Raw genomic sequence first — 25,795 nt, forward strand, 5'->3', positions numbered from 1 at the left:
CGACGGCCATCAAACGGCATGTCTATAAGGGTGTTTTGGACATCAGCCGAAAAGTTGGCGGACCTCAATCAGGCATCCGACGAATCGCCACCGTCGTTGCCATCGCTCTGCCCAGTAAGTCTGTGGTATCCAGCCCACACTGGATGGAATACCGTGCCGTATCTCGACCCTCCGCAAGGGCTTGGGCGAGTTTAGTCCGGACCCCCTCCGGACATTGTGGCAGCACGTCCGCGACCGTGACCTACAGAGAGAGGGTGTAACGGCCCAAGAGGCACGTGGTGTTGACTGGCCGCAACCCCAACCTCAGGGAGGAGAATACCTTTTTTCCCGTATTGCGCATACCTTTTGGATTCCCGATCGGGGGGAGCCGTCGGGAATGCGGTCTGGGAGTTAGAGGCCTGTATGACCAGGCTCTCGGGGGTGGGGTGGGCGGACAGGAAGCAAGGGTCGCTCCGAGCCGGGCGGTGGCACCTGGCCACGTTCCCATCTACAGGCGGACCTGTAGCAGGCTTGGACCAAGTGCCCAGAAGAACGTCTGACAATGCCTCATTAAAAGGCAGCAGAGGCTCGGCCGAGCTTGCCTGCGGTTTAAGGACCTCAGTGAGGAGGTTAGTCCTCACGGCCGTGACGGGGAGCTCAAGGCCCAAGGCCTTGGCAGCCCGCGTCGGCACCACACTATAGGCAGCCCCCTCCTCTGTAGCCACGGTAGGAGGGGAGACAAAACCAGTGTCGGGCGAAGTGTCCAACCTACTCGCCTCCCCAAGCTCACCTGTCCAGTCCTTAGAAGACAGGCATTCACGTGCCAGAGGGTCCTCGGACCCCGCCCCAATCCTCCTCACCACCCATCTCCTGATACTCAGGGTCAAAGGATGGGGCCAGGTCATAGAAATAGAAATCTCCCATCAGCGTCGAGAGCGGTGTCGAGCGACGCAGTTCCGGCGCCGGACCCAAATTGAGGGTAGGACCAGGGACGACTTCGTCCTGGGCCGGCGCCAGAGGCAACACCCTGGGGGCCGGCGCCGGCGAGGTCCTAAGGTCGGCCAGCGACGACGCGGATGCGGGGCCCTGCGGGCGAAGCGCCCGGCCCGCTTGGTAACCCAGTCAGGGCCGCTCGGCCCGAAGGCGCCGCGGAACCCGACGGAGGAGTGAGCGACCTCATGGCCATGAGGAAGGCGTTGATCTCCTCCGGCGTCGCGTTCTGCCCAGGGACCAGCAGGTATGGAGCAGGCCGCGACGCCTGCGGAGCCGCGGTCGCCCGAATCCCCGTCCGCGTCGCGCGAGCGTCGGGGGGAGTCAGAAGAGCTATGACGCCTCTTAGACTTCTTGTGCCTCTTACCTGAGGACTTCGAGCCCGAAGCTGGTGACGGCTCCCGGACCTATGATGACCCCGACCCCGCGACCGGTCCCTCGACCTCCTTCCGGACCGGGACCTTGAGCGGCGCGGGGCCGATTGCCGAAGCTCGTGTCGCTTGCGGGACCGCTCCCGTCTAGCTTTTGACGTCAGGGCCCGGCAGTCGGAGCAGGACTTGTCGTCGTGGTCGAGGCCCAGACAGGTCAGGCACCGGCGATGGGGGTCGGTAACCGACATCATTCGGTTGCAATCGACGCAGGGTTTGAACCCGGGCATTCCTACCGGCACCGTCGGGGTCGTAGTGACTTCGAAAGATGATCAAAAAGAATCGAAAAAGTTAGTCAAAAATTGACTAAGGGTACAACTTTTCCAGATCTGCACTTGCTGGCTAAGTACTCCGGCGACGTCATCCATGCACCAACGACGCCGACGACGGACGTGGAGCCGCAGACGCCAGCCGACGCGCAAGGGTACTGCTACGCAAAAGTTTCCAGATCCAGTCTGACGCCTGGGGATATTCTAAGGTAAGGAATCTAATACTAACCTGTTTCTTTCAGATATTCTGGTCTCCTCTCTGCATCTTACCACTAGGCTCTTTTCCACATTGGATGGATCTTTAATTGGCCATATTCTGTTATAACTGGTATGTTTGATATGTTAAATGAGTTGAGATTCTTTTACGCTTAGTAATAGATTTGCAACTAATATCCAGCTGATGCCGGGAATAAGGCTGGTATTCTGTGTGGCACCAATAATGCCATTTGGTCCCAATTCCTAATGCAACCAGTTTGTAAAATTAAAACCTCTGTACACCTCAGGTGCCATTTCTTTTATCATCAGGAGCCAAGTAATTTCTGATAACTCCTTTAGCTAGGCACAAAAGAAAATTATCGACACACGCCTTTTCTTTTTGGTGGCCAATATAAATCAGCCACAAAAGGAACAAGGGGTACTATGCCTTCAACTAAAGAAAAACATTTCCGTTACAGAAAGACTGGTGTGGTCTTTTACAATTTTGGCGAGTTATGTATTTGACATTTAAGGTTGAGCATACCCACCATACCCAGGCGTAGACAATATTGCAAAATCCTCATCTCAATTTCAGACTACTCTGTCCTTTCCCACAAACAAAATGTTTGCTACGTCATACTACTCACCAATACATCTGCTTCTTGAAACTGTACATTTGAACACTACGGGTTTGTAGCAATAATCCCCCCTTAATTTTCAAGTCGGCTCAATCCTCCACCCTCAAAATCGCTTAAAGGCAACAGATTGTTGGACAAACATTATTGAAATAACCAGGTCTTTAAAAGGAACTGAACAGTGTTTGGTAATAAGCAGGTACAGACGGAGTACATAGCATCCAGTTAAAATGGCAGCCAATAACACCACCTTAACAACCTTAAAAATAGTCTAGAGAGAATTATACAAGAATTTACATAAATAGCTAAACAAAAGTAATAAAATAATCTAAAAGCTGGAAAACCACGGATATTGTTATGATGATAACTTCTTCCAATGTAGCAATAAAAAAGAAGATGAAACTCCGGCAGGCATTTGCCAATCTGTGATTTGGAACCAGTGATCACACTATACAAAATATCCCAGCAATATTTCATATGGTTTGTGATATATCTGCAGCTGTAAGCCAAGTACCATGGTCCGTGGTACAGTCCACACCTTTGCCTTGTGGACAAAGAAAGCTAGGCACACCACAGTCATACAGCTACTTGCCTGTCCTTGGTACAACCTTATTTTTCTTGGGACGTAAAAACTTGCTTAATTACACCATTACAAAAACATAAGCCCTGCATCATCAGGCAAGTCATAGTTGTGCTCAAGTTCAGTAAATCAACAGCAGAGTAGACAGATGCTCTCCTCACCACATGGTTTACATTGCTGAGTTGCCAATGAGTGCCACATCCATGAGGTCGTCGTCATCCCCAATCAGGAACCCCGGGCTTGGCCGCGAAGCCCTCTCACTTGTAAGCATAACACTGCTGCTGATAGAGAGAGGTTGCTCGCTTGAGATGGGGGATTTGGACCAGCTCTCTGGCTTCATACTATGTGACTTCTTCTTGTCACGCTCCTTGTCGCGGTCTCTATCTTTGTCTTTCAGCTTCTTCTTCTCCTTTTTGTGCTTCTTGTGCTTCTCAGAACTGTACTCTGGTGGAGGTCGGGCCCCATCATCAGAACTTGGGCTGTTCTGATAAGATTTCTCAGCAATGGAGGAGCCAGACTCACTTTCACTGTCCACATTTTGGGGAGTGTATGCTGGTGACTTGCTGTGGCTAGGAGAACAACGCTCATGCTTAGGGGTAGAGCCACTAATAAGGGGAGACCCGTAGCTCTTAGAGGACATCTGAGGCCTCAGGCCGTCCCCTCCACCTTCGCCAGGCTTTTGCAAGGTGACTTTGGCTTTTATGCTTGGAGAGCCCCCATCATGTTTGCTGATAATTATCTTTGCTACCCCAGTACTTCCTGCACTCTTAGAATCTGACATCTTCTTTGAAGAATCTGAAGAACCACTAGACCCAGAGACTTTCGACTTGTCCTTCTCACTTTTCTCGCGCTTCCCTTGGAAGTCACTGCTTGATGCACTGTGTTTGGAGGACACAGTGTGGCCAGAGGTGGTAGAACCTCCTCCTCCTTGGTTGTCCATAGGTTCATCAGAGCCAGGCCCACCTGTTCCTACCCCGTGTTTGAGCTTATCGATGACTGCAGTCAGTGATGGTTTTTTGTTTCGGCTGGGGGACTTTCCCTTTGAGCCTCCATGTTGATTCTGTGATGATGAGGATACATTGGAGGAGCTGGATGAAAAGGAAGCGGATGATGAAGATGACAAATTTGAAGAAGGCGGCTTCTGAGATGAGCCAGATGACCCCATCCCAGAAGAGGACTTCATATTGGAGGTCGAGCTAGAGCCAGAAGCATGAGAACTGCTAGAGCTTGAATTAATAGGTGACTTTGCTTTGGAGGAAGGCGGTGTCCCTGGAACCGGCTTCATTGGTGAAGACATCTTGTCAGAGCCACCCGAAGGTCGAGCATGGGAAGGAGATATGTTTGGCTTGTTCATTGAGGGGTTCATAAGTGCAGATGATGGTTTTCCCTGAGGTTTCAGCTTTGTGGTGCCTGTGCTGCTGAGGCCATGTTTGGTGACTGGAGAGGAACTTGGCTTGCCAGAAGACTGGGATGAGCTTTTAGACTGGCCAGATCCACTGTTGCTCTGGCTGGAATAAAGGCTGCTGCTGCTCATCTTAGAGCCAGAAGACCCTTCGGATTTGTTGCTTTTTATTTTGCCTGGGTTGGAAGAGGAGGAGGAAGAGGATGAATGACTGTGATGGCTCTTGTTGCTGGAGGAAGACGCTGAACCAGCGCTGCTGTATTGACCGTGTGAAGAAGGTTTACCCACGGTTACAGTGCCCTTTGGGATCTGAATAGTGATTTTTGGAATGGGAGGGGTGGCTATTCCTGGTGGGGTCTGTGATCTGGCAGTGGTCACTGGTGATTTGGAGCCCCCTGTACTAGCAGGTGGGGTAAAGGGCCGGCTAGATGAGCTGTGTGAGGGAGATTTCACTTCCCCCTCTGCCTTTTTTCGTTTAGGTACCTTGTCCTTACTTTTACTATCACTGGATGGGGTTCTGCTGCGCTTTCCTGCCTTCCCATCAAGACCCACGACCAGTAGACTGCCATTACCAGTGCCATCTTTCAAGCGAGGTTTAGGAGGCTTATCCTTTGTTAAATCACCACTTAGTAAAGGGCTCTGGCTTCCAAGATCTAGCACATCCTTGCACCCAGGAGCAATAATACTGAAGTCAACTGTGTCCCCTTGACTACTTCCTTTAAACTTACTATCCCCATCATTACCTAACATTGGCACTCCTAAAGCACTGAGGGCGTGCGCAGACAAGCCCTTAAAGTCATCATTGTCTCCACTTTGGCTGCTGTCATCATAGAGCTCATCACCGAAGGCACTTTGACTCTGACTGTTCAATAACTCGGGATTGAAATCTACACCATCTGTAAAAAACTGGTTGGATGAATCACTGTTTGGACTAATATTGGCTTCAGCAAGGAGATCAGCTGGGTCAGTGTATAAGCTTTCACTGTTGTTTGTTTGAAAGACATCTGAATCAAACAGAGCACTTTGGTGGGAATGCCCAGAGCTGGAAGAATCTCGGATGGGTGTGCCAATCTGTTGACAATCGTCACCAGCACCAGGAAGTTTAGAAGCCTCCTCTGCTATGTCGGACAATATGTCATTGACATCTGCCCCAATGCTGTCAGAGCTGGGCAAGCGAACTATCCTGTGCTGTGGATGAGATAAAGGCTGCTGATATGCAGTAGGAGGGGTACTGCATTGGCTAGGTGCTGGGGTAATGTGAGGGGTGTCCAATGTGTCACCTGTCATATTGACATCGAATATAGGATTTTGAGAATCAACATCCATGGAGAACAGCTCCCTCTGGAAGTCATCTTCAGTTTGATGCTTTGGTTTTTCACCTGTGCGCATCCTTTTCTTTTTTGGCTTGCTGCCCCCTGAGCCTGCATCCAATCTGGGAGAGCCAGAGGAAGAGTTCTGCCTCTCAAGTGGACTATTACCATACAACGTGGTGAAGTCCTGAGTAGGATTGTCTTTTAGGAGGGTCATTAGCATTGGGTGATTCTTGGTGTTGCTTGCTGGTGAGGAGATGGGTGGTGGGGTCTGGTGTGGTGGAGTGGGACTGGAGCCAACTGTTGCACCCGGGTTCCCTGTGATCTGCAGCAAGCTGGTCAGGATGGGGTTTTGGTTGACCTTGTTGAAGTCCTCTTCGTGTCTCTCCTTTAAGCCGATTGAGAACAGAGTGGTGATTGGCCCGCTAGGGAAAGTATTGGTAGGTGTTGTGGTGCCACTCATAGGGTTGCTGCCAGTTGTCATACCATATCCTGGGCTGCTGGTGGGTGGAAGGTTCTTCTTCACCATATCTTCCACAGTCTCAGCAATGAGAGATAGTGCGGGGGTGTCTGCCTGGATGGTCTCCGCTTTCCTGCGAATAGCCCTCATAGTGACTGGGATGGACATGCACCTGAAATTTAGAAAAGTAAAGGTATTAGTGTAGCCTATATGTGGGCAAGGAAAAGGGAAAGGGAGGATTTCAGACGAATCAGCAATACCCAGAGTTTCAAGGCAATTCACGTTCATTCAGTTTTTAACAGTATCAGTTTGAATTTTTAGCTTAACTATTGTGTTGTAGTAGAAGAGCAGTAGTGCAGTACTAAAGAGTTAGATGCACTTGTAAGTAAAGTAGTCTAATAGATTGAAGCATTTTTAATCTAATATACAAACAAATTAAGTTTGCTTTGCATAACTGATGAGGATAGTAAATTTAAAGCAAGCAGTTGAGGTCGTCTTGCAAACAGCGATTTTGATTAAAAGGCTTAGATAACAACTTTCGATTGGGAAGCTCATGAAATTACATCAAAACGGAAATGGTTTCTCTTCTGGTGTAAATTCAAGGAAGATGTGTTTGATAACTGACCTATTGTAAAGAAAAGTGGTCTAGTCCCGTGAAGTCCAGGCAATGTCCAAAAACACTAGCCTGAAGACCATATTACTCCCACTGAATGGCATCAGAGTTTTTCACAGGAGTGAGTGAATTTATGGAATCACTGCAACTCTGTTCACACCACACTCAGATATGCTAAACATGTATTTAATTAACCCTGATTGTATACTACACGACATATTCTCCCAAACACAGCTTATCTAGCCAGCAGTTCTTAAGGAGCAGGCAAGAGTCTGCAGTATTCCAAAGAATCAAGACCAAAACCCCAAGTTTGTATTTTACCATTCAGGTAAATGTCTTCAAAAATAAAAAAAAGACCTCCAGTCATATTTTTTGCATTATCCGTCTTTAATGCCTCCTCCCATGCCCTCTTGTATGCATTTGCTTAGCCTACATATGTTATGTGTGTGTGGAAGGGGGAGAGGGGGAGTGGTGGTGTTGCAGAATTTTAAACAGTAGCCCTGCTGAATTACTGCCAGCAGCCACTGATCTGAGATAAGGAAATCTTTGAGTCTCCCCTGCCTGCCTGATGAATGAATGCAGAGGTGGGTGGAGGTAAAAGGGGTGCGTGCGGGTGGTGATTTGGGGCCAGTTGAGGATTGGGAGAAAAGGCTATTTTACCAGACCCACCTCTGCCTTTGTTATTGTTATCCCTACCTATCTAACCATCTCCTGAGTCTTCTCGGTTTCCTGGGACTCGTGAAAACCCTGCTGTTAGCTAGTAGGTTTTTGCCTGTCCAGTGGGTATGTTACTGTCCCTGGATTGCTGCCTATTAAAGGAGCCCTTGGAATAGCAAGACTGCAGGGCACCCACTGACTTCTCAATCTGTGTCCTTCTTTAACTTTTGCAATGCTGCATCCACTTGAGGTCCAAAGAGATGTTCCCTGTCCAATAGGACGTTGAGGTAGTATTAATGGACCCCAGCATGAAGCCACAGATGCAAAGCCATGCATGGCGGTGGAGAAAGATGCTAGTATTTATGCTGTTGCAGACAGTATCTGTAGCATTGAGAGCGTAGTATTGTAGATAAGCTTTCCTGCATTCACTCGCTCTATCCTCTCTTTCTGTAGACTTCGGTAAGGTGCCATACCAGCCTTTTCGTCTACTCTCAATTAAATATGTTGTACCTTAACAACAAGCCAGGCAAATTGACAATACGCCAATGGGTAGTTAAACCATGATGTGTTTGCCGGCGGTGTCAAGGCATTTGCCGTCCTTATCTGTATGGAGGTGGTGGGTGGGTGGATGGGGTGTTTGAGCTATCCCTTGGTGCATAGTGGTTAATTGAGAAAAGACTTAAATTGCCGGGAGTGGACTTGAGTATGTCCTCAACCAAGGGCAGGAACTAGACAGATCATTCCTTATTGGATAGGGTCTCCACCAAAGAGTCACCCTAGAGGACAATGTGGTATCTGGGGTCTCACTGTAGTCCTCATCTTTGGAACTTGTCTCAAAGCTCCAGCCAAGAATGTTTTACAATCAAACTCTTGGAGGGGATTCTATTTCGCACAATTGAAGCTTGAGGAGATGCTGTGAAATGGCTGGAGCTTTTTTTCCTGAAGAAACTAGGACGTGAGATTAAGATGATTATCTCTCTTCATTTGATTTCACAAAATTTCTGGGACGACTGGATGTGCCAAAGTGATGTCACTTGAGAAACGTCAACACCTTATTTAACACCTTAGCTGCGTGTAAACATCCCTCCCCAGTGCTGCGCTGTCCATTGGAACCAGTGCTGAATGGACGTCCAATGGTTGTGCGCAGCACTGGGGAGGTAGCGCTGCTGACGACCGTTGGCCGTCAGCAGCACTTAAGGGGTTAAATACTGTTTACTTTTTTCCTCTTTGTGTGCTAAACATGCTTGCAATACATTCCTGATGACCAACTGTGCTTGCCACAACTTTCTAGCTCATTCTCCTTAGACCAGATTCAAAACTGACAGAGTGTGTCATTAATGTGTCTCTACGTTCACTTACCAGAAGATTTTGTAGCCTCCCAATGGGGAAGCAGCTGGAGCAGTTTTGGCAATCATTTTAATGAAGATTGCGGTGTCAAGCACAACGAGCATACAATGTACTGCTATATTGCTGCTGCTTGTCCACTATGCTGAGGTTTATGGATGACCGGCTTTCCTCACTGTCACATTACTGGAAATCAAATCCTGTTCTACATTGTACGCTCTCTACTGTTTCTGTTCTCAGTATTGACTGGACTCCTACTAGCACAGGAGTCCGATCAATACTGAATTCATAAAAGTAGAACAGGAGGTCGAGCCTTCTCTTACATCGTTCTTAAAGAATGGAACAACCTCACATATTACATCAGAGACTCCTTCTCTCTTCTTGAATTCGCCAGAAAATGGGAGACGAGGCTCTTCGAATAATTCCTATTCCCGCCCTGGGGCTAACCTCAGAAACCTGCCCAGTGCCAGGATACCCTTACAGGTGATATTGTTCTTTACAAATACATCTAACATAACATAAATCCAACGCGGTCATAATGGATTTAAGCCTACTATTTACTTTTCTTAATATTCTATCAGCAGTTTGCACGCTAATACTGTTGCAAATTGCACTCACATTTACTGTGTACTTCAGAACAAGTATTATTTTGCTTGAAAATTATATTTACTACTTTACTTTTTGGATCTGTATTCTCCTAGATATTTAGATTTTTCTTTACAGGGGATTTTCCGTTACCTGTATGAATACCAGTGAGTGGTTACTCAGGTATACCTTTGTACAACGGTGCTTCTCTTGTTACTGGTTCTCGAGCTGGTTACATTTTAACCATCACCAGCTGCTTGCATTCTTGACAGTAACGGCCTTGAAGATAGCTGACATTTATAGACTGCAAAACAAGGCTTGTGGATGAGAAGATGCCACGCCTAGGGTCTCAAGCCTTCTGGACTCGGGATCAAGTGGGGTAGTGGGAATGGCGTTCAAATTACCTTACTGGTGGACGCCTGCGCTACCTTGTTCTTTTAGGTGTAGTATTAAGTTCCCTCTTTGACCCACTGTGGTTTTCCCTTAGTTTAGCATATTACACGGTTTAGGCTGCCTTTGCTTTTCCCAGTCACACATAATATGTTTGTTTTTGTGCAACAATATTATTTTAGAAATATGGTGCACGTTATTTAGTTATGCATCTCAGGATTCAGTCTGAACATTTCGTACAAGGTTGAACAACCTGGTGCACTGTTTTTTATGCTCGATCAGCAACATTTATTTACGTTTTAGGCTGAACGGGGTGGCACAGTTGCTGTTTTCCAACACGGCAGGTCTTATCACATACACTGTGCCATGCTCTAATAGAGCTAGAGAGGAGGATTCAAGCAGAGGAACAGGTCTTGGAACTGGCGCACCAGCCTTGGGTAAGGAAAATGCTACTTACCAGTATGCATCTGTTCTTGGCATGTAGAGCTGTAGATTCACATACTATGCATAGATCGCCATCTGGTGTTGGGCCCGGATGTTTGCTGTTTTTTATTGTCTTGGAACAAGTCTTAGGAAGTCACGAGAAAGGGGACTCCTCCTCTGGACAATAGTGCGCATGGGCATTGACTCCATCTTCAGATTGTTTTTTGCCAAGAAGGGAAATGATGGAGTTTGTGAGAAACAGAAAGAGATGTCCATGTATGTTGTACCTAATTAAGATAATACTGGAACAGATAAAGGTAGCCGGGGAGGTATGTGGCCGTGTGTGAATCTGCAGCTCTACATGCCAAGAACAGATGCATACAGGTAAGTAGCATTTTCCGTTCGATGCAAATGAGCTGCAGATCACACACTATGTGTAGATTGCATAGCAGTACTGTCCCTTATCGGCGACCACCAGTATCTGTTACAGTAGTCTGAAATAGTGTTTTGAGTACAGCCTGGCCCACACTAGCTTGTTTTTTTGCATGCACATCTACACAATAGTGTTTTGTGAATGTGTGCGCTGTAGACCATGTAGCTGCTTCGCAAATATCATCTAAGGAAATGTTCCCTAAAAACGCCATGGAAGCCCCTATTTTGCGGGTAGAATGGGCTTTAGGAGGAATAGAAAGTCCGCCTCCCACCATTCAAGTCCGAGGCCTCTAAAATCATTTGCGGCGTACCTCAAGGATCTTCACTCAGTCCCACCCTCTTCAACGTATACATGAGCCCCCTAGCGACCATCGCCCGCCAACACAACCTCAACATCATCTCCTACGCGGACGACACTCAACTGATCCTTTCTCTCACCAAGGACCCCAGCACCGCCAAAACTAACCTACACGAAGGAATGAAAGAAGTCGCCGAATGGATGAAACAAAGACGTCTGAAACTGAATTCAGACAAAACAGAAGTCCTCATCTTAGGTACATCCCCCTCCGCATGGGACGACTCCTGGTGGCCGGAAGCCCTCGGAAAAGCACCCATCCCAACGGACCACGCACGGAACCTTGGCGTCATCCTGGATTCTTCACTCTCCATGAACAGACAAGTCAACGCCGTATCCTCTTCCTGCTTTAACATTCTTCGCATGCTCAGAAAAACATTTCGCTGGATCCCCTCCGAAACAAGGAAAACAGTCACCCACGCTCTAGTCACGAGCCGACTGGACTACGGAAACACCCTATACGCAGGCACCACCGCTAAACTCCAGAAGAAACTACAACGAATCCAAAACGCCTCAGCCAGGCTCATACTAGACATCCCACGCAACGAACACATTTCTGGGCACCTGAAAGACCTCCACTGGCTACCCGTCAATAAGAGGATCACTTTCCGACTGCTTACCCACGCACACAAATCACTCTACGACATCGGACCAGATTGCCTCAACTCTCGACTGTCCTTCTACACCCCCTCTCGCCAACTTCGCTCTTCCAGCCAAGCCTTCGCCACTGTACCTCGCATCAACAAGACCACCATGGGAGGCAGATCCTTTTCATACCTGGCTGCCAAAACATGGAACTCACTCCCCGCTTACCTCCGCCTCACCCAGAATCACCTAGCGTTCAGAAAGCAGCTTAAAACGTGGATATTTGACAAATAATCCCCTCCCCCTCCTAAGCGCCTTGAAACCCTCTGGGTATGTAGTGCGCTATACAAATTTTATGACTTGACTTGACTACGTTTTGCTTTGTGATAACAAATTTGTATACATTTGACAATCCGCCTTGCAATTCCAGACTTTGATATGGGATTGCCTTTATGTGGTGGTGGTGGGAAGGATACAAAAAGCGGTTTTGTTTTGCAAAAAGGTTTTGTTCTGTCCATATAGTAAAGAAGTGCTCTTTTTACGTCTAGTGCATGAAGAGCGCTTTCTGCTACTGTTTGTGGTTGCTCGAAGAACACTGGTAACTCTAGAGATTGGTTGAGACGGAAGGGAGAAATAACTTTAGGAAGGAATTTGTTCTGAGAACCACTTTGTTATGATGGAGTTGTAAAATGGTTCTTGAATCGTTAGTGCCTGTAGCTCACTGACTCTTCTGAGAGATGTGATGGCCACAAGGAAAGTGACTTTCCATGTAAGAAATTGTAGCTCACATTTATGTAGAGGTTCGAATGGAGGACCCATTAATCTAGTGAGGACGATGGTCAGATTCCACACTGGAGAGCGTGCTACCCTGGAAGGAATTATTTTTTTAGGCCTTGCACAAATGCTTTAATGGCAGGTACCTTGAACAATGACAAATGTTATCTATTTTGCAGGTTAGCTGCTATGGCAGCGAGATGAAATCTAATTGATGAGTATGCTAGATTACATCTTAGAAGATGCAGCAGGTAACATATGATGTATTGAATGGACGCATTTAGAGGATTGATTGTGTTATTGGTACAGTATATCACAAATCTTTTACACTTGCCTGCATAGCAGGCTCTAGCGGTGGGGCGCCTAGCCTCTTTGATAACGTTCATACAATCAGGTGGAAGATTGAGGTAACCAAATTCTATGACTTCAGGAGATAGATCACTAGGTTGAGCTGTGCTGGATCTGGATGTCTGATCTCTCCATGGTTCTGTGCTAAGAGTTTGGGGGGGGGGGGGGGTCGTTTTTGGTGCGGGACTACTGATAGTTCCAGCAATGTTGTGTACCATGGCTGTCTGGCCCATGTTGGAGCTACTAGGATCAGTGTTAGTGACTGTTGTTGCAGCTTGCGTACCACCAATGTAATGAGTGGGAGAGGCGGAAAAGCGTACACACATCTGCTTGACCAATTCATCCATATCGCATTGCCTTTGGACAATGGGTGTGGATTTCTGGGGGTGAAGCTTGGGCATTTTGTGTATCAATGTGCGGCAAAGAGACCTATGTCTGGATGCCCCCACATTTGGAAAAACAATTGAAGGACTTGTGGATGAAGTTCCAACTCGTGAATCTGTTGTGTCTGATGACTTAACAGATCTGCCATCTGATTCCGTATTCCTGGAAAATGTTGGGCTAAAAGGAATATGTTTTGAGGAATAGCCAACCTCAATGTACTACTTGAGAAAGCTGCAGAGAGTGCGTCCCCCCTCGTTTTTGTAAATAATACATCCCTGTTATGTTGTCTGTCCGGGCTAAGACAGCTTTGCCTGATACGTGTTTCTGGAATGATTTTAATGCCAGAAAGATTGCCAGTAGCTCCAAATCATTGATGTGGAGTAGCTTTTGCGTAAGTGTCTACGTGCCCTGTATGGTTTAATGTAGTAGATGAGCTCCCCAGCCGGTGAGCGATGTGTCTGCTATGAGCACGATTTGTGGAACTGGCTCTGGGAACGGTCTCCCTTTCGAAAGGTTTTGAGTGTTCCACCACTACAGAGAGGGATGTGTGCAGCCGTCCAGTAACACCAGATCTGTTAGCTGACCTTGAGCCTGGTTCCACTGACCTGCTAAGCATGTAAGGGGCGCATCTGGAGCCCTGCATGAGGTACTATGAATATACAAGAGGCCACATCCCAATTAGTGGCATAGATACTCGAGCTGGAAGTGAGTGCTGCGGCTGGAATTTTGTTATAAGGGCTTGCATGCTTGCTATCCTGGCTAGATTGGGATATGCAAGGCCTTTTGAGATGTCTATTGAGGCACCTTAATATTGTTGGATGTGGGACGGTTGGAGGGGAGACTTTGCGAGGTTTATTGTAAACCCTAAGTTATGAAGTAGTTGGATTGTGGTGTGTGTGTGATTTACACAGTGGGTATGGGACTTGGCTTTTATAAGTCAGTCGTCCAACTACGGGAAGACGTGAATTTGTTGTCTTCTTAAGCGGGCTGCTACCACTGCTAGACATTTTGTGAAGACTCTGGGTGCGGTGGTGAATCAGAATGGGAGAACATTGAACTGGTAATGCTGACCGTCCACTACAAATCGAAGATGTTTCCTGTGAGCAGGGTGAATGGGAATGTGGAAGTAGGCGTCCTTGAGATCTAAGGTGGCACGGAAATCACCTTGTCTGAGTAGAGGAAGGACCTGTTGAAGAGTGACCATATGAAAATGGTCTGATTGTATGTATAGGTTTAATGGTCTGAGGTCCAAGATGGGCCTCATGGTTCCATTCTTCTTTGGAATGAGAAAATACAGGGAGTAAATCCGTGTGTTTTGATAATGCAGGGGAACTGGTTCTATTGCATGTTTTTGTAGGAGTGAAAGCACCTCTTATTTTAGAAGCGTTAAATGCTCTGTTGACATTGGACATGATTTGGGTGGTATGTTTGGGGGAGTTGAAGTGAGCTCCAGGCAGTAACCGGATTGGATGATTTGTCTCACCCACCTGTCCGTGGTAATGTAACAGGTAGGAACTGTAGCAATCTTCCCCCGACTGGAGTATAATGGTCAGGGGGGAGTGACGGGAAGTAATTGTTTGCAGGTGGAGGCAGAGTGAGTATTCGTAGTTTTGCCTCTACTTTTGTTCTTATTGACCCTGTAGCCTCCTCTGTAATAATCTCTAATAGAGGAGGTCTGTGTGCAACTCTTATAGGAGGTGGAGGAGAGATCAGTGGTAAATCCTCTAGAGTGGACCCTATAAGTGGAGCGACGCAAGGAACTTCTGGGAGCTTGTGATTGCAACGCTCCCATTGATTTGGCCGTATCTGTATCTTTTTTCATTTTCTCTAAAGCTGAATCTACAGTAGGCCCAATAAATGTTTCTCGTCAAAGGGTTGGTTTAGTAAGGTAGCTTGTACCTAGGGTTTAATCCCGATATCCGAACCCAGGCATGTCTGCGCAAAAGAACACTGGTATTAATAGCTCAGGAGGCTTTGTCTGCAGCATCCAGAGCACATTAAATGGAGGTATTGGTTATAAGTTTCCCTTCCTGGTTGAGATCATTGGCCCTTGTTTTATATTGATCTGGAAGGTGTTGTAGTAGGGTCTCTAGTTCGTCATAGTGCGCCCTATCGTACCTAGCCAGTAAGACCTGTGTGTTGGCAATTCTCCATGTGTTGGCAGCTTGGGATGCTGTTCTTTTACCAGATGCGTCCAACAGTTTTGACTCCTTATCAGAAGGTGGAGCATCGCCTGAGGTCTGGGAGTTAGCCCTTTTCCTGGCGTTGAAGACTACCAAGGAATTTAAGGGAAGCTGGCCTTTAATGTAAACAGGGTCAGTTGGGGGCAGACTTGTATTTCTTTTCCACTCTGGGGTTAATGACACTAGCCCTTACAGGATCTTTAAAGACTTCCGGAGCGTGTTTGATTACCCCTTTTAACATTGGGACAAAGGAAGTGGACCTTTGAGATGGTGCAAAGGTGTCAACGAGGAAATCCTCTTCTATAGGGTCTGTGTGTAAATTTACACTGTGGTATTCCGCAGCTCTGTGTATGAGCTGAGTGCATCCTATATTGTTCTCTGGAAGGAATGGTCTAGATGGGTTGACATCCTCTTGTGGTATATTAGGAACATCTGGTGTGCCATAATTTTCCCATGGGTCATTTGGGATACAAGGACGACTAGGTTTCCCTAAAGGTTCATCATCCCCTTCCTCCCCAGAGATGTCCTCATCATACTGAGGTGGAGGAGATTGTAGGGTACTGGAGATGGGATAGGAGAGTGTGGGATTGAGGACGGGGTGGGACCTAAGAAGCAGTCTTCAGTCTTAGTGGCATCTTCTTTTTTTATTTCACGAAGTTACAGCAAAGAATGAGCTCCACAATAAGTCCCAGTCTTGGCTCTGGCGGAAGCTCCTGAAGAGACTCCTGACAACACACAGCTGTCATTGGGATTCTTTAAAAAAAAAAAAAAGAAAAGGAAGAGAACACCCTGTTTTAGTGAATTGTCTTGAGGGTTCATTTTAGAAGGAGGAGGGATGGGGCGTGAGGGGATCACCGGGGTTCCAACACCCATCATTAACCAGAACCAGAAAATAGCCGTGAAGTGCTGGTAAGGAAGACCAACGACAAACAGCCCCGTGACCTCCCTCACCCACCCCTAACCCGTCCCACCCCGTGAAGAAAACAGACTCCTTAAGCGGCCCCGTCCATTGTCCAGCCACACTTCTCCAGAAGCGTGGCGGGGCGACGCGTGGTATCGGTGGGCTCCTGGCTGGTCAGAAGGTAGGGCCCGGTCGTCGTCCACAGCGGTGTCAGGCAATCCGTCGGCTACCGCAACTCTCTCGTCTCCGGCTTCGTCTCCGGCGTTCGCGCGTTCCTGGAAGGAACCAGCTTCCTTATCCGCCCCGACACTTCCGATTGGTCCAATGGCGATGACGCCGGCTCCGTTGATTGGCTCCCGAGAGATGACGCCGCTGCCGAGGGCAAATCTGGTGATGTCATCCAGGAAACATTAAAGGGGCCGATAGGGTCCTGCGGACGGGGCGGAAACAAACAGGGATTAAGGTCCGCACCCCGTCCGTCCATGTCAGTGACCCCTTGACAGAGAGATGTAGTGTGGAGGCGGAGAAGGAATCCTTAAAGGAGAAGTGGCAATGTCGCTTTTCTTTAAAGGGAGTTGAGGTGGTGCAGGGTTTGTCCATTTTCCTTTTCTTGGAAGGACAAATTATAAGGTGACCTTTTCTGGGTCTATTTCAAGAGTTTTTTTGGGTTGGATCAGGTTGAAAAAGCTCCTCCTCTGGAGTGTGTTGCTTCGGTGCCGATTTTTTCGGGTTCGACTTTTTGTGTGGCACAAGTTTTGGAGTTGTTTTATGCTCCTTAGGTTTGGAATCAGGAGTTTTCTTGGGTTCCGAAGGTTTAATTGGGGTCTTTGGAACCAGTTGTTTGTTTGGTTCCGATGGTTTTTTCGAATCCGAAGTTTCTGTGCCAGTGGTCTTCGGAACCAGTTGTTTCCTTGGTTCTGATGATATTTTCGGATCCGAAGGTTCAGTGTCAGTGGATTTCGGTGCAGAGAAAGCCGATGTGGAACCAGGCTTCGGTGCGGACGAAGACAGTGGTTTCTCTTTTGTTGTCAGTGCCGGAGATGTGGTTTTGGTACCGACGGCAGGTTGGCTCGATCCCTAGTGGCCTGAAGGCTTATGTGTTGACTTCTTTGCCGGGACCGAAGGCGGGGCGTGGGAAGTTTGTCCCGGTGTGCACCAAGGCCCAAAGGTGAAGGTGTTACGGAAGCATTTTAATGGATAGGTGGGGGGGAGGGGTCGACGTCAGTACTTACGACCCGCTGCCCTGGAGTGATGTCTTCGACGTCGGAGTCGTCTGCTTGCTAATGTTGCCCTCTTGGATCTGCTCCTCCTCCGGTACATTGATGCATTCTTCGAAGATATCGTCCAGTATCTATGTTGATGATCGAGCCATGCTTCTTCGAGCCAATGATCCCGTATTGTTTTCTTGGAGCTGAAAGAGGCACAAGCTGGACAGTCTTTGGCCTTGTGCTCGGGTGAAAGGCAGAGGTTACACACCTCATGAAAATCGGCGTGTGGAAACTTGGATCCACATTGAGGACACTTTTTGAAAGAAGTCCATTCCATGAGCCAAAGGGCCTGATGGCGCAGATAGGGCCGATGTCCTGCGTCGATGACCGGAACCGAAGAATTCAAGTTTGTAGAGATGCGCGCCGAATGGGAAACGTGATCGAACACAATACCGAGGCAAGGGTAAAGGATAGCGTGTCGAAAGGTAGAACGGTAACGACACAGTACGGGAGTGCGCCAAATACATCCGAGCCCAAGGGCGGGAAAAAAACAATCTGAAGATGTGGTCGATGCCCATGCGCACTATTGTCCAGAGGAGGAGTCACCTATCTCTGATTTCCAAAGACTTGTTCCAAGGCATTAACAAACGGCAAACATCCGGCCCAATTTCAGATGGCGATCTATGCATAGTGTGTGATCTACAGCTCATATGCCTCGAACACTAAATTTACACATACAATGCAGACTACCCAACTACAATACCAGATATGGGGGTTAGGTGCTAATCCCAGAGATCACTGATCTATTCCTGTGCTCACATAGTGAGGGTAGGCTTAGACAAATATATCATTCAAAAGGTTAGTTTTTTTTAATTGTATACAGTTTCCAAGTAATGCTAACTATTTTGTTTTCTAATCACAGATCAAATGCCTTCATAATAGACAATGTTAGCTTCAATAAATATTGTAAATGTTTCCCTTGTCTTTGCTTTGTTTATTATGGACATGCACGAAGCACAAGTTATTTACCTTCGGTAAAGATATATCTGTAAGAAACAGTAGTTAGTATTAGATTCCTTACCTTAGATAATCCCCAGGCGTCAGTCTGGATCTAGAAACTTTTGCGTAGCAGTACCCCTGCGCATTGGTAGGCGTCGTCTGCGGCGCCGCGTCCGTCGTCGGCATGACGTCGCCGGAGTACTTAGACGCCACCCTTGCGCGCTGACGTCAGTTCTTATACACAGCTTTTCCGTGCCAGAAACGCAGAGCCATGATAAAAACCAACACTGGTGCCATGAAACTAGGGTCCTGAGAAGGGATGACCTTAACGCTAGGTATCGGTTCGCAGAACGGGGAGGATGGGTGGGGCGGTAAGGAATCTAATACTAACTACTGTTTCTTACAGATATATCGTTACTGAAGGTAAGTAACCTGTGCATCTGAAAGAAACAGGTTAGTATTAGATTCCTTACCTTAGAATAGATACCCCAGCAATACCAACCCCGGTGGTCGGTCTGCGAACCAATAATCACACCAGAAAGTCATGGAGAACGGAACGGCCGAAAAAGCCATCTCTCCGGACTTGGCTGTCCAGGCAGTAGTGTCTAGCAAACGTGTGCAGCGAGGCCCACGTAGCTGCCTGACAGATGTCCTGCATGGGCACTCTGTGACCAAGGCCAGTAGTAGCCGCCGTGGCCCGAGTGGAATGGGCACGCAGCCCCACAGGAGGCTCCTTTTTAGCCAGAGAATAACAAGCCTTGATGCACCTGACGACCCATCGAGAAATTGTTTGTTTGTGTACCACCCGACCTTTCTTAGCGCCCACGTAACCAACAAAGAGTTGGTCATCCACTGGAACTGGCGTGTGCGATCCAGATAGTATGAGAGCACACGTTTTGGGTCCAGACGGTGGAGCCTCTCTTCCTCTCTCGAGGGATGCGGAGGCGAAAAGAAGGTGGGCAAGGTGATGGATGTCCGATGTGGAAGGCTGTGACTACCTTGGGCAGGAAAGAGGGTCGCGTCTGCAACACAACTTTGTCCGGATGGACAGAAAGGAAAGGAGGTTGTGAAGAAAGGGCCTGGAGCTCACTCACTCTCCTGGCAGAGGTGATGGGAACCAGGAATGCAGTCTTGAGAGTAAGAAGACGAAGAGGACAGTGATGAAGTGGCTCGAAGGGAGCGCACAACAGATAAGTCAGAACAAGGTTCAAGTCCCACTGCAGCATCACAAAACGAACAGGGGTTAAACATATGAGTGATGCCCTTCAAGAAGCCGTTGACGTTCCGCAGGTCTAAGATAGGGCGCAGGCCCCCTTTGCCCTTCTTGGGTACCAGAAAGTAGAGGGAGTAACAACCACACCCTACTACTGGCCCAGGAACGCGCTCGATGGCCCCCTTGGCCAAGAGGGCCGTAACATCCTCTTGCAGAAGTTGCAAGTGATCCCCCGACACGTGGTGGTATTGCGGTGGCATGGCTGAAGGGGTCGCCTCGAAGGGGAGGGAGTAGCCCCTTCGGACGATTTGCAGCACCCACCTGTTCGATGTGATGTCGCGCCAGTGGAAGAGGTGATGGCGAACCCTGCCCCCACTGGCGTTAAATGGGCCTGAAAGCTCTGACTAGGAAGGCTTTGAGGTGGATGATGTGGACTGGCCTCGCCGTTGTCCCCGGGCACCGTCACGGCGGTTACCACGTCCGCCACCGCGCTGGATGTTAGTCTGTGGCCTGTGGCTGGCAGGACGTGTGGGGTTGCCCCTTCCTTGACCAAAAAGAAGCGAAAGGCAGCAGTTTGCTGGCACGGGGCCGACGGGCCCAAGGACTAGCCTGTTGTTGCAATCGCCCTGCTTAGCGAGTCCGTGGTGTCCAGCCCACATCGAATGGAATACCGTGCCGCATCTCACCCCTCCGCAAGGGCTTAGGCGAGTTTAACCCGGGCCTCCTCCGGGCATTGTGGCAGCACGTCCGTGACCGTGTCCTACAGAGAGTGGGTATAACTGCCCAAAAGGCAAGCGTTGTTGACCGACCGCAACCCCAAACTGAGTGAGGAGAACACCTTTTTTCCGTACTGTTCATACCTTTTAGATTCCCGATCAGGGGGAGCTGTCGGGAATGCGGTCTGGGAATTAGAGGCCTGGATAATGAAGCTCTCGGGGTGGGGTGGGTAGACAGGAAACAAGGGTCGCCCGGGGCCAGGCAGTGGCGTCTGGCCATGTTCCTATCTACAGGGGGACCTGTAGCGGGCCTGGACCAAGTGCCCAACAGAACGTCAGTTAGGCCTCATTGAACGGCAGTAGAGGCTCCGAAGAGCTTGCCTGCGGTTTGAGAACCTCAGTGAGGTTAGTCCTCATGGCCGCGATGGGGAGCTCAAGAGACAAAGCCTTAGCTGCCCTCGTCAACACCACACTGTAGGCAGCCCCCTCCTCCGTAGCAACGGTAGGAGGGGAGACAAATCCAGTGTCGGGCGAAGTGTCCAAACCACTGGCCTCCTCTAGTTCACCTGCCCAGTCCTGAAAAGACTGGCACTCCCGTGCCAGAGGGTCCTCAGAGCCTTCCCAATCCGCCTCGCCCTCCATCTCCTGGTATTCAGGTTCAAATGATGGGGCCGGATCATAGAAGTATCGCACTTCTCTCGTAATTGAATGCGGCGTCGAGCGACGCCGGAACCGGATCGAAGGGATCAGGGACGACGTCGTCCGGGGCGACACCCCAGGAGTCGACGCCAGCAGAGGGGTTGTTAGGTCGACCAGCGGCGACCCGGATCCGACGGGGCCCTGCGGCGTCGGGACTAAAGTCGCCGACGGCGCCGGGGCCGAAGCACCCAACGGCGCCGGAGCCAAAGCATCCTGCCCGCTTGGGGGGCCCGAAGGCGCTGCGGAACCCGACGGAGGAAGGCAGAGGAAGGCATCGATCTCCTCTGGCGTAGCGATTTGCCCAGGGACCTTCGGGTATGGATGAGGCCATGACGTCTGCGGTTCCGGCGGAGCCGCGTGGGCGGTCTTGCCCGAACCCCCAGCCGAGTCGCGCGAGCGTCAGGGGGAGTCAGAAGAGCGGTGTCACTTCTTCGACTTCTTGTGCCTCTTACCTGAGGACTTGGAGCCCGACCAGTAGTGTTGAATCGCCGAGCTGTGATGACTCCGGTCCCGCGACCTCCTCCTGGACCGGGACCTCGAGTAACTGTCGGAGCTCGAGGCGCTTATGGGACCGCTCCCGCCTAACTTTCGACGTCAAGGCCCGGCAGTCGGGGCACGACTTGTCATCGTGGTCGGCCCCTAAGCAATACAGGCACCAGCGATGGGGTCGGTAACCAACATCAGTCGGTTGCAATCGGCACAAGGCTTGAACCCGGCATCCCTACCGGCACCGATGGAGTCGTTCAACTTGAAAAACAGATCAAAAAGGATCGAAGAAGTTTAGTGAAAAAATTACTAAAGGGTACCACTTTTTACGGATCGGCGCTTGCTGGCGCGGAAAAAAGAAGAACTGACGTCAGCGCGCGATGGCCGCGTCCAAGTACTCCGGCTACGTCATCCCGGCGCCAACGACGGACTCGGAGCCGCAGACGACGCCTACCGACGCGCAGGGGTACTGCTACACAAACGTTTCCTGATTCAGACTGACGCCTGGGGATATTCTAAGGTAAGGAATCTAAAACTAACCAGTTTCTTTCAGATAGAACAAGCATTTGCAATGCAATCGGTCTCGCATTAGGAAAGTTTGAGCTATTGGTATTGTAAATGACAAATTTTTTATTTATGTGTTGGTTTTGAAAATAACTAAATTAATAGGTTTGTCATTTCCAAAGCCAATAGTTTTAACTTTCGCAAATGTGACACCTGTAGCATTTGTAATGCAATATGTGTTGTATTTACGTGACTTGTATTATTAATGTTACCAATAACAATGGCTTTTAATTTTTTGAAATAATTAATACTGTAAAAAAGTTAGTGTAATTTATAATGGCAATAGCTTAAACGTTTGTAATTTACTTTTGTGAAGATTATGTTCAGTGTATTTTATTGTGACGAAAATCCAAGAACAGAAGTGAAATATTAACATCTTTTTGTGACAATTGTAATAAAGCTTGAAACATTGAGAGAACATATTTGATGCTGTGGTGGCGCTGAGGAACAAGTTACTTACCTTCGGTAATGTTTTTTTCTGGTAGATACAGTATCTGCCTGTGGATTCCTCACCTTGTGAATATCCCCCTGCGTCAGCAACGTTCGGAAAATTCTTTTGTAGCACGCTGGCGTGGACGAAGTCATAGAAGCACGGCATCGCGCGCAACTCCGACTCCTTATTAGGCCTACGTCGGTGTGATGACATCAGTTACGCCCTTTTTTCCGTGCCTTCGAGGCACCCGGACGGACCAATGACAGTAGATATACACATATACAATGTACATAGTACATACAATTCAAAATTACACACACACAGTGCGTAGCCAAGGTATGAAAATCACAACATATATATAAATATAAATAAAATACATAAATACAGGTATAGAAGAGTGGACAACGGGGAGGCGGGTGGGCATGTGAGGAATCCACAAGCAGATACTGAATCTACCAGAAAAAGCGTTACCGAAGGTAAGTAACTTGTTCTTCTGATAGATACTTCTGCCAGTGGATTCCTCACCTTGTGAATAGAGTCCCACAGCAGTCCCCACTCCCGGAGGAGGGTTTCCACTCTTCTATACTAGAAAATCCTGAAGAACAGAACAAGCAAAATGGCCGTCCCTCCCCACTTCGGAATCTAAGCAGTAATGATTCGTGAAAGTGTGGAGTTAGGCCCAAGTTGCCGCTCTGCAAATGTCCTCTACAGGAACCCCCCCTAGACAAAGCAGATGTAGAAGTCTTTTCTCTTGCGCTTGTAAGCCAAGTGATTTAGCTGTGGCCTTGCTTTCTTTAAACCTCTCGAGGGCAGCGTCAGCCTTTTTACCAAAGAGTCCTGAACCATCAAATGGTCAATCCATCAGAGTAGCCTGCACATCTGTTGAAAAGTCTGTTGACTTCAACCACGCGCCCCTTCTAGTAGCCACTGCAGAACCCATAATACTTGCCACTGAATCAGCCGTGTCCAAGCCACTTTGAATGAATTGACAGGCAGCAGCCTGGGTATCGTTCAAAACTTCCTGAAAGTTTTTCCTATCTTCCCTCATTCAGTTTAGGCAGCAACTGTTTAGATCAATCCATCAAAGCATGGATGTACCTTCCCATCAAACTGGTAGCATTCGTAGATTTTAACGCCATGCTTGACGAGGTAAATACTTTCTTGGCAGACTGGTCAATTCTTTTAGATTCCCTGTCAGCTGGAACTTGAAGGAAAGCCCCCGAAGATCTCTTGGAGCATGCAGCCTGAACCACTAGTCTCTCAGGTGACGGATGAGAAGATAAAATCTCCGGATCGCTAGGAGCCACTCTATATCTTCGTGCAATAGACCTTGAAACTGCAAGGGCGGAATTAGGTTTTCGCCAGATCTCTATATTAGGTTCAAGAATTGCTTCATTGAAAGGAAGAGAGGCTCAACATCTGAAGAAGGCGAATGGAGAACCTCCGTTAACAAATTTGACTTGAACTCAGTGGTAGAGAGTTGAACGTCTAACAATACAGCCGCTTTTCTTACAACCACATGATAGAGGGCTACATCTTTTGATGGTGCTTCGGAATCAGGTGAAAACTCCCATTCACGTTAAATGTCCAGGCCACTGGCCTCCCTCAATTCAGCAAAATAGTCTTCTGAATCAAGCAGCTCACCTTCTTCAACTTCCTCACGATAATGCTCCTCTTCTAAATCCCTCTGGGCCTCTTCTCCTGGAGCGAATCCTTTTAACAGACGTCGCCGGCCCCGAATCCGACTCCGTCAGATTCGGGGCCGGCGTCGTGCACGGATCCGACGCCGCCGCTTGCACCGAACGAGGCCAAACAGATGGCGCCGGTGAAGATGCAAACGGCGTCAGAGCCCTCGGCGCCGGGAAATTCCAAGACGGAGCCGCTGGGAGGAACGGCATGAAGGGGGCCTGAGCATAGGCCCGAGGAACTCCCAAATTAAAGATTAATGGACCCATGGGACCCGCAGGCGCACCAGAGGGGAACATTGCTCTTGCGAAGACACCATACATGGCATTAAGGTAATGAGATGGGTCTTGTCCTGGAGCTGGGAATGGAGGGTAAGCAATACAAAAAGGACTGTCAATGGTCTGTACAACTAATGTGGGCAAAGAAAAGAAAAATTTGACGGACTCTGTGTCGACCTGTAAGGTGTGTACAACAAAAAGGAAATGAATCCCATCAGCCCACCCATATGGCAGAGCTTCATCATCTGGGATAGAACCAAAGAATGGTCCGGTTAAGGAGCCACACACCTGTTGGAATTATGTGCTTCTCCAAACCCAAGGAACCACCAGTGATGGATCGTACCAAAAATCAAAACAGTTTGAGATGGTGTGGGATATTAAATTGCAGTGAGAAAAGAATCAAAAAGTGAGATGTAAAATTGGCTACCATGATTTAAGGAAACGTTTATTAGGGAAAATCATGGTGTCAAGATTAACATGAGTGTGAGACAATTTGAAATAATAACTGTCTGTTAAGGATGGTATTTGGAGGGTAAGCTCCTGGTACTGTCTCCGAAGCCGGTGTTCCTGGATGCGGGCCAGCCGGCGTCGACATCGGAACATCTTCTGGTTGCTCCTGTTCTTCCGGCACAGGATGATCTTCATTCGGATCCGGAGAATGGACCGAAAACGGAGATGGAGCCGGCGTCGGTGATCGACAAGGAGAGACTTCGGGTAAAGCTGACTTCTCTGGAGAGGCTGGATTCGACAATGAATTAGAGACATGATCCCTTCTGTGACGTCGAGGCGAGGTCGATCTCGGCGCACCTTTTTCAGATCAATGCCTTGAGGAATGCTTCTTTTCTTTTGCTTCCTCGGGTTCGAGTTTCCCGACTTCGATCTGGATTCGGAACGGGACCTCGACATTCTCCTACCTGCTTTCTTATCCTTTCTCATCTTGGCCATAAATAACTTCGCCTCTCCCTCTTTCAATGCCTTCGGGTTCATCTTCCTGCAGCATAGACATCAAACGACGTCATGGTCGGAAATCAAGCAACACACACGTTCCTCGTGCGGGTCAGTGATGGACATATGCTTACCGCACTCCCTGCATGGCTTAAAGCCAGACTTCCTCTGAGACATTGTCGAGAGAAAAAAGAGAAACAGAAGAAAACAGCAAGAAATTCAAAGTTACTACGGAGAGTCCCAAAGAAACCGTTGGCGTCGAGTGCGCGGAAAAAAGGGAACTGAAGTCATCACGCCGACGAGGCCCTATTATGGATCCAGTGACGTCAGCGGGGTCACGAGCGGA

At 48.5% G+C, this 25,795-nt stretch overlaps 1 protein-coding gene across 2 annotated transcripts in view; it reads right to left on the reverse strand.

Moving 5' to 3' along the window:
• Positions 1-2,643: 2,643 nt before the first annotated feature.
• MED1 (mediator complex subunit 1) overlaps positions 2,644-25,795 on the reverse strand; it is a 459,486-nt gene continuing 436,334 nt past the window's right edge. For both annotated transcript variants that reach the window (XM_086924345.1, XM_086924344.1), the window contains one exon: positions 2,644-6,420. In XM_086924345.1, coding sequence (XP_086780471.1) covers positions 3,246-6,420 — 3,175 coding nt within the window. In that variant the 3' untranslated portion in view covers positions 2,644-3,245. The remainder of the gene's footprint in view (positions 6,421-25,795) is intronic.

Source organism: Lissotriton vulgaris, chromosome 5 (assembly GCF_964263255.1).
Source record: "Lissotriton vulgaris chromosome 5, aLisVul1.2, whole genome shotgun sequence".
Taxonomy (NCBI): domain Eukaryota; kingdom Metazoa; phylum Chordata; class Amphibia; order Caudata; family Salamandridae; genus Lissotriton; species Lissotriton vulgaris.